The following is a 10,000-nucleotide window of genomic DNA, read 5'->3' as shown; positions in this document are numbered from 1 at the left end:
TTTTTTAAGAGATACAAAGTAAAATTTTCAAGCTAATTAATGACCATCACACGTCAGTCAATGCTTAATAGTGTCATTAATAGGCAGACGGTAACTCTCTTGACCACTTTCACGGTTCGTCGTCAGAAATTGCCACGGTAACTTTTGTCTGACGGACGGGAACAAGTCTCATGGAAAATAAAGACCTTGCCATTAGAAAATCTGACTTCAATTATTGCAGAAGACATTTTCACTATGTATCGACTGTTTGTGCTCCGAGATGAAAAACATTAAAACCGTGTGGACGGGGAAAGCAACCTTTTTTTTCGACTGTAGATTTAAAAACGTGCATGTCTGTGGGCATTACACAGTCTTACGCAAACTGCAGAGGGGATTTTCAACCCTGCCATAATCTATGTTCTATGCTGTCGCATTGCACTACAAAGTGGAAAGAATTGGGGCTCAGCAATTACTTAACGCCACCACCAACATCTCTCTCTCTCTCTCTCTCTCTCTCTCTCTCTCTCTCTCTCTCTCTCTCTCTCTCTCTCTCTCTCTCTCTCTCTCTCTCTCTCTCTCTCTCTCTCTCTCTCTCTCTCTCTCTCTCTCTCATATACCCTGTTTCTGCTGAGGCAGCAGGATTGAGGAGAGTAACTTTTGAGAGAGGACTTCATTTATTCTCCATGCTCCTCAACATGTGACTGGTCCCAGTGATTAATCAAACTGCTGCGTCGCTATACAGTACAGTAGCAGCTACATACGGCCAGCCAGATTGTCTATGCATAATGGAGAATAAGTGGGTGGAGGGGGGATGGGATAGGGGGGGGGGAACATAATGACACATCCTTGAGTTAATGCGACAATAAAATGGATGGATATCAAAAGTTATATAATAATGTTTATTTTATTTATTTATTTATTTCACATTTTTTTGTCTTTTTCCATCGGCAACGTTTCATTTAATGGGTGTCATACACAGTGACTCATGAAAACAAACTAGATTGCTTTTAAGACGGAGCAGCTTCAGTGCCTGTTGTACACATTGATTTACCGCCTGACAGCGAGGTGCCAGCACAGCATGTTTGTTATTGCAGGGAGAGGGGCGAATAAAATCACCCGTGTCCAAGCACGCGCACACGCACGCACACGCACACACACACACACACACACACGCACACACACGCACACACACGCACACACACACACGCACACACACGCACACACACACACACACACACACACACACACACACACACACACACACACACACACACACACACACACACACACACACACACACACACACACGAGTCCACACCTATCCATGTGCACTCCTGTGCTCCTCCAGCAGCCGCGTTGTGGTCAATAGGGAGCCTGTGAAGTGATTTTGGCACAGCTCAGAGTGCTCTCAGTGTTACGGTCAATACAACTTCACTTCACTCCTCCTCTGAAGTTTTCTTTTCTTTTCTCAAAGCTATGTGTATGTGTCTCACACGGAGACTGTGTGGGCGGGGGGTGGAGGGGTGCATGACTTTGTATTATCCTCAGTCCCTTTTTAGAGAATTTCTGCAAGTACGTGATTTATTGACTCCCTTGAAGTGCCATTGCACCGAAGAAGTTTCTGTTTTTTCTTTCCCGAGACCTTCAACAAAGTTCTCCAGACCATGGACTTAAAATCCCCCCTTTCCTCTAGGACTGCGTGACGAGCACTATTGGCTACTACTGATGCTTTGGTCCTTTGTCTGTGGTGTCAAGTCATCCAGTAGGTTAATATTGCAAATCTGTGACCAATAACAATGTGGTCTCACTTCTCTATGTGGTCTCTATGCACTTGCAGCTGAGAACAAACCTATCTGGATGCACGCAGAGGAGAGGGAGGAGATGAGCAAGGTACGGAGTTGGTGGGTCTGTGGGTGTGCCTGTGTGTGTGCGTGCATGCGCGTGCTTGTTAGTGAGTGTGTTTGTGTGTATGTGTCTATTAAGCCTGTTTCAGTGTACACTGTATTAGCTTGTGTGTTGTGTTAATTCGTGTAGTAACTCATATCTTCTTTAACTCGCCCGACAGGGGAAGCACAGAGACAACACCCCCTATGGAGAGTACGGCGGTTGGTACAAGGCTTGCAAAGTCAACAGGTGTGTGTGTGTGTGTGTGTGTGTGTGTGTGTGTGTGTGTGTGTGTGTGTGTGTGTGTGTGTGTGTGTGTGTGTGTGTGTGTGTGTGTGTGTGTGTGTGTGTGTGTGTGTGTGTGTGTGTGTGTGTGTGTGTGTGTGTGTGTGTGTGTGTGTGTGTGTGTGTGTGTGTGTGTGTGTGTGTGTGTGTGTGTGTGTTTGCATTTGTGTGTGTGTGTGTGCGCTCAAGTGAAGGTTTGCTGTATACAGATGTGTGGGTATGAATGCTGGTGTATTCAGATTTGTTTATGCCAGTGGGTATTTATTCGTGTCGTGTGTGAGTTCGTGTGTGTTTGTGAGGGAGAGAAGTGGAGAGAATATAAATGGTTGGTGCAGTGTGTGTGTATGCTAAGAAGTGTGTGGTTGTTTTGTCTCCCACGTAGTCCCACTGTGAACACGACCCTGAGGAATCTTGGAGCTCTGTATCGCCGGCAGGGCAAGATGGAGGCAGCAGAGACCCTGGAGGAGTGTGCCATGAGATCCCGCAAGCAGGTGGGACACACACACACACACACACACACACACACACACACACACACACACACACACACACACACACACAGTCTTTTTTCTATCTCCTCTTCTCTTTCTTTCCCCCCCCCCCCCCTCCACTCTCTCTCTCTCCCTCTTTCTTAGTTTTTCACATTCTCCCTCTTCTCTCTCACACACTCCTATCCTGCTCTCCGTCTGTTTGATCATTTAAAAGCCCACCTGTATCCTCTCTGTCCCAGAAGGGAAAAGCTGTCCTAGCTCCTCTTGCAGGGCCGTTTGATTTTCCGGGAATCCGCTTGACTCTGTCCTCCCCTCTTCAAAGCTCTGCTTCCCGCACCATGGCGGGGGTTTTTTTTTTTCCCTCTCCCTCTCACTTGTGGAAAGCCTCCCCCTCCCTTTTACTAATGGCGGTTCACAGGGCTAGATGATGCCCGTTTGAACTGTGAATGTATGGGTTGATTCTACCTGTGATGTTTATGTAACTGTGACTCTGTTCATCATCCACTAGTTCCCTATATGTGCTTTGATCCCCTGGGTATTGCAGTGGCTATGTACAAGAACCCTCTGTCTACATTATGTGAAAGTCTTTGATATAGCGAGACTATACAACAAAAAAAGACATTTCATTTTAAAGTTCCTCCCACATGCTGTTTTATACCTTCCTCCGTATGTATTATTGAATTATGACCACATTTTGATAAACATTTGATAAACATGTATATCACAGTAAAGCTTTGATCAGTGATTTACTGTATTGTTCTGATGAACTTCATCTCAGCACAGTGGTACAGGCGGAATACAGTAGGCTTAGATTATTTAATAAATATCAGGATCACAACAGGTGAACGGCAATATAGTAAGGAACATTTTTCAATAGGATATTGGTTGTGGATGAAATCATTGCATATTGCCCCATCACAGTATGTAGAGAGGAAGCTGACATTAAGATTTCGCACTGTTTGTGTTTGTTATCTCAATCTGTCTTGCTTCTTTCTCTTTTTCTTGCCTTGCTTTTGGGAATAGAGCAACATAGTAAGTTTCGGTCTATTTTTTTAAGAGCCTGGGGGATGTTCTCTACCCCTTTTTTTTTATCCTCCATCTGTTCGTCTCTCCACCATCATCACGACTTTGACATTTCAGCTGTATCTTAGTCCGTAGCTGTAATCCATGTCCTTAGTATTTCTCTTCAACTAGCCATAGATGTCTTTCATAGTTCATGGCTCTTTTTTAACAGAAGTAACATTGTACACTAGTATTAGTGACACACACACACACACACACAGACACACACACACACAGACACACACACACACACACACACACACACACACACACACACACACACACACACACACACACACACACACACACACACACACACACACACACAGAATGCATGTCCATATTAGTCTACTACCTAGAAATGGAATCATTGCTCCTACTGGCCCATATACTGTAGATCCATCGTGAGTGTCTCATGGTAGTTTTACTGCTCATTGTGCATCATCGATAGTGGAAAGAGGTACTCTCTATGTCTGTCTGTCTGTCTTTCTTGCTGTGGGGCTGCTTGATATCGGGACAACACTGAAAAGAGCAAGGCTTTTACACATTGCTATTGCAAATTTGAATCACTCTTGAAATACTATGATCATGTCTTACACAAATGATTATGGCTTGCATGATACATGCAGTCATAGTCTAACATCATCCATAGAAAGTTATAGAAACAGTTATCACTGTTTATTTCATTTGTTTCTATTTTAGTAGAGACCATGTACAATTTCAAACATGCACTCATTGAAATGGTAAAATGTATCACAGCAATTTTCATCTGTTTAGGGAACAGAAAGATCCAATATATATGACGGCTCAGTCCGTTGCTCATCTTACGACATCTGAGAGTTGCATGGTGGTTCATTGTAGTCTGTGTGATAAGTGATTTGTATTTAGTCAAAATTGGAATTTCAATTTAGAACTGATTATTCATGCAGCCCTACTGTGAAGCATTGACTGTGGTGCCAATCTCCAACAACCTAACTAATGTTTGTCTGTCTGTCTGTCTGTCTGTGTGTATCATGTTTTTTGTGCTGTGTGTGTGTGTGTCTGTGTGTGTGTCTGTGTGTCTGTGTTCCCCTTTGTGCTTTGCACGTGTGCGTGTGTGTGTGTGTGTGTGTGTGTGTGTGTGTGTGTGTGTGTGTGTGTGTGTGTGTGTGTGTGTGTGTGTGTGTGTGTGTGTGTGTGTGTGTGTGTGTGTGTGTGTGTGTGTGTGTGTGTGTGTGTGTGTCTGCGTGTCTGCGCCCGCCTGTCCCCCTGTCCCCACCCTTCATGACCCCCTAGGGCATCGACCCCATCCACCAGACGCGCGTGGTGGAGATCCTGAAGGATGGCGAGGGGGATCGCGAGCGCCGGCGTAGCCGCGAGAGCCTGTCCAGCGTCAAGTACGACAGCGGCTCCGAGGCCGGCCAGGAAGTGAGTATGGGCATCGAGTGGAACGGGGTGAGTAGCCATTCACATCCACATCCAGCACTTCACAGGACTGTTGAGGACTAGGGCCTCTAATGGCGGCAAAGCACGTGGTGATGCAGAGCAGAAGAGTGTGGGGGGGGTCAAACTATTAGCATACATAGTACACACACACACACATACACACACACACACACACACACACACACACACACACACGGGACAGCGCTTGAGATACAGCACACTAACACACACACACACACACGGGACAGCGCTTGAGATACACACACACACACACACACACACACACACTCAGGACAGCGCTTGAGATACAGCACACTAACACACATCCAATTACACACCTATGTGCTTGAGTCATATCTACATACAGTATGCGTAATACCTACATGCACATACACATACTACCTGCACACACACACACACATTCACCTGATGGATAATTCAAGGTCTGTTGATGCCCATGGTCACACACTCACAGAAAATCATTTGCAAAATGCAAATCAAATTCAATCAGTTAAGACAAATACAGATTGAATCGCTTTAGGTGGAGACCATTTTCTACAGTATGACCGGGGGAGCACTCCTTTTATTCACTGCAGTGTAACTTGAATTATTGCCAGACGATTCCTTGCTAACAGGGTTCTTGACGGATGATTCAAATTAAGCTGTAATGTAATGGATTATTTTAATATCCAAGTAAATTGCTTCACAAAGTGCGTTTAACACGCTTGAACTGAAAATCAAATTAGCCAAGTGCAGTTCCCCTGGTTTGACTCTTCTGTTCTGCTCTCTCACCACGTGGCTCATATTTTATTGGTAAATGAAAGACAAAAATGCTGATTGAGTGTCTTGGCATTCATGTGTTCATCTGTTTTTTGTTCATGCGTGTTTGTGTTTGTGTTAATGTAATGCGATGCCTGTGCTGCTGGTTCTTCTTGTTCTTGGCTTAGTTAGTGTGTCTTTGCTTGTTGTAACGTACCGTAGCCTTGCTCTGATGCTGCTGACACTGACACGTAGAGCTGTGTACTGCAAAACCATCACCTCTGGGCATCTTGACCACACGCCTCCTGCACTGCAGATATCAGCCAGGACCTCATTAAGGCAGATCATAAAGACCAGAGGGCAGGGCAACCGGCATGGTGGGGGGACAAAGGGGTCAGTTGTCCCGGGCCCTCGAAGCAGTGGGCTATATTGAGTCCTCATTGCATTATATGCATGGAGAGGGGGGACCTTTCTAATGACGTAGTTTTGGGGCCTGCAAAAGCTGTCAATGGCCCTGTTAGTGCATAATATGGTTCCGCACGCTTCAACCAGACTTACCAGGGCTTCATTAGGGGGTAGTTTATGCCAACGCAGGTCGTTAAGGAGGTCATTAAGGGCGGAACAATTTCTAAAGCACTGTAACCGTTTATAGCTGACTGCAGCCGACATTCTCTAGGACCAAAACCTTAGAAGTATGGACACCCTTTTCCAACCAAACCCTTTTTAACCCACCCACTCAGTCACTTACTGAGTTTACCACACAAGTCATTATATTGTGACCGCTCTAGTTCCACACACAGATATAAGAATGCATTTCCAACATGCTAAACATTGTGGTGAAAATATATTTACCTCACAAGTCATTATATATTAACAGCAGCCTTCTACATAAACACAGATGTCATTACAGTAAATATGCATTTCATGATATTAAATGTTGCATTGATGCTGTGTTTACAGTTCAAGTCATTACACTGTGGTCACTCTCATTCTGCGAACATGCAGATATCATTATAGCAAACATGCATGTTAGTCCTTTGAGCTGCTGTCAAAATCTGATACAGTCATAATATAATACAGTACATACGTGCTACCATTTTTCCACTGAAAGCAAACAGGTCCTGTTCTTCTCTATTCTAGTCAGTCAGTACTAAGTCATTACACCATTGACAGCTCCCTTCCTGCATGGATGCAGACAGATAGGAAATGTGTTGTGTTAGTCCTCTATCTCCACTAGCCGTTGGAGATGTAGCGACTGACTGGAGGCAGATGTAATTACAGTATAATACAGACATTACTAGTCTTTGGTCTCCACCTGAAGAGAGTGGCATTGGCTGACTGGACCAGGAAAACGTGATTAGAAAACTTGTGAGTTTAGTTTTTTTTATCTCCACTCAATGCAATAGCAGCAGGTGAGTATCCAGAATGACTAGACGAGACAACAAAACAGACAGAGGCATAAAAGCAGGCCTCTGCTGTTGCTGCTAAATTAGAGCCGTTTTCCTCAAGGGCGCCATCCTTCCTCCCCTGTACAAGTATAATAGCGCTGTGACTCATCCTCACCGGCACTCTGGGATTTGTCACCGTGCCACTCGTGTCATTACGCCGTGCCGACGGCATGTGTCATCCCTAAGACACCACCCTGGAGGTGTAGGTAGTCTAATTTCAGATAGGGGGGTGTGGGGGGATCAAGAGTGATGAAGTGTAATCCCATGTTGGGAGAGGGTTTTTGGGAGGTGGGGGCGGGGGTGGTGTGGGGAAGGGGGCGTATTTTATGACTGTGGTGGGGTATCATAGGAGCTGGACTAGTGTACCATAGCAACCATAATCCTCTCCTGCTCCCTTCCACAATAGTCATTGAGGTGTGACTAAACCACAGTGGGTGAATTCTGCAGTCCAGGAGGTGCATGCTTGCGTTTGTGCGACTCTGGTCAAGATGCCCTATATCTTTTTCGTTCATGTGTGTGTATGTGTGGCTGCACGTGTGTATGTGTATGTGGACATGCATGCTCGTTTTCTGTATGCGCATCTCACAAGACCCAGTGGAGGTCCTTGCTTGTGTGTATTGTGCATAATAGCTTCTGCAGAGGAAAAACTCATAACCAACTAAGTTGCCAAACTAGCCTCTCGCCGCTCATACTGACGTGCTCCTTTTGTTCCATTTGCTATGTTTTCAATTTTGGTTCTCTGTTTTTATTTTTCCCACTGTGTCTGAGCGCCATTTGTATGGCTATCCACTGCCGCCACTTCGACTTTTGTGGCTCACTGCGTCGCGTCATTAAGCTTCCATGCTGTAGGGAAGACTAATTATCCGATGCAATGCTCCTTCCTAATCTTCTCCGCCTTGAACGAGCCAGGAAATATGCTTATATAATATTATAATAACAAAGTAATATAACATAGCAAGAAGCTTGGAGGCTGCGACATTTTAATAGATCGCTCCATAACATGAGTTGAGAGTCCTCAGAGATGCTGAGAGATATGAGCCGATAAGACGTACCTGTTGTAACATTACGTCCTAATCCATGAACTAGCCTGGAAATATGCTGTAGCTTGGAAGCTACGATGTTTCAACTCTGTAATGAATGACACCCAAATATGTGATGAGAGTCGGAAACATCTTTTTGATGGATGGCGCCAAGAGATCAGATGGTCCCAAATGGCCACCACTCCAATGGCTTTATTGACGTAGTAACTACCATTGCTTATCCTCACCTGCTAGCTTCTGAAAGATAGAGCGACCTCGGAGCAAATCAATAGGGCAGTATTTCCTGCAGGGCCTCTCAGCAATGGAAAGACAAGGGCGGACACATATATATTGTTTAATCGAACATTCACCTAGAACTGTCATGTTAAGGGATGTAGCGCTAGCTGAAGGGTTTGGTGATGGCTGTGGTGTCATGCCATTTGAAAGATCCATAAGATTGCAAATTCTGACATTGAATGAATGAAATGGTGACTGATGAGATGAGAAAAATGATTGATTGTTGTGATATAAAGTCTGTCTTGTTCCATAATTGTATGGAGAAGTTATCAGGAAAAAAAATAACGCAGGTCTTGAGGGTCCCGAAGGAAAATGTAAGATATTTCTCTTAAACAAGCTGAGGAGTAAAAAAAAACACCCTTTGACAGGTCAAGTCTGCTATATTGCCAGGCCTATAACCAAGATATAAAATGCAAAAATGTGTTCAACTTACATGGAAACCCTTTGACTGGGCATCAGTCAAAACTTGGAAGCACTTATATTGAGTAGGTAGTGATGTTTTCTTTACATTCACTAAGGGCTGGTAAAGCATCCCATTTGCAGAGATGATTCCGAAAGTTTGTACTGTAGATGTGGATATAAATAGGCCACCTTTTTCCGCCACCGTGCTCCTCCCTCCTACAGTAGACCTGCATCTCTCTCTCCTCCAGCCATATGGCCTCTGTGTCGCCATGGTGACCTCTCGAGCCGTCCAATCTGTTTCCAGCATCGCTGGCATAATGACCGCCTCCCTCCCCTTTGCCGATGGTGGACGTAGCAGCATGAAGAAACTGTTGTGTTGCTGTGGTCTGCCTTATTTATGGTAGAATATGCGATGCGTTCAGCACAGAGATGAGACGTGTGGTGTAGTGGAAGTCAGGTTACTGTGAATGCTGTTCATATGCACTATAATACATCATGAAATGCCATCTATTTACTATCATTTCATGATTGCTAAGGTTTGTGATTTTGAAAGGTTACCCAACCTTATTGTTACTGAGGTGTATATAAACTTACTTTAGTTTCCTCGAAGTTACTCTACCACTCCCCGCTATATGGTTTACCCATATCCTTGGTTCCCCTTACCATCCTACCGCTGAATGTGCTCACTGCACGGTGTGTCTGTGTGATGTGGTGTGGTGTTATGTTGTGTTTTGTTGTGCTGTGCTGTACTTTGCCGTGTTGTGATGTGAACTCCGCTGCATGGAGCGGTGAACTGACGTGTGGATTGTTGCATCTTTTTTTCCCTAACCGTGCATGTGCGCATCAACCACCAGCTGTGAATCTCTCGCTCTCTCTCTCTCTATCTCTCTCTCTCTCTCTCTCTCTCGCTCTCTCTCTCTCGCACTCTCTTCCCCGCTCTTCCCTTTCA

General features: G+C 44.8%; 1 protein-coding gene across 5 annotated transcripts in view; it reads left to right on the top strand.

The window, feature by feature from the left end:
• Positions 1-10,000, top strand: part of klc1b (kinesin light chain 1b) — a 67,435-nt gene that overhangs the window by 44,217 nt on the left and 13,218 nt on the right. For 4 of the 5 annotated variants that reach the window (XM_063191729.1, XM_063191727.1, XM_063191728.1 and 1 more), the window contains exons 11-14: positions 1,817-1,869; positions 2,045-2,112; positions 2,531-2,639; positions 4,977-5,135. In XM_063191729.1, the coding sequence (XP_063047799.1) occupies positions 1,817-1,869; positions 2,045-2,112; positions 2,531-2,639; positions 4,977-5,135 (389 nt within the window). The remainder of the gene's footprint in view (positions 1-1,816; positions 1,870-2,044; positions 2,113-2,530; positions 2,640-4,976; positions 5,136-10,000) is intronic. The other variant, XM_063191733.1, reaches the window with a different exon arrangement.

This window comes from Engraulis encrasicolus, chromosome 24 (genome assembly GCF_034702125.1).
Source record: "Engraulis encrasicolus isolate BLACKSEA-1 chromosome 24, IST_EnEncr_1.0, whole genome shotgun sequence".
Lineage (NCBI taxonomy): Eukaryota > Metazoa > Chordata > Actinopteri > Clupeiformes > Engraulidae > Engraulis > Engraulis encrasicolus.
This window is presented reverse-complemented; position numbering and strand designations above follow the sequence as displayed.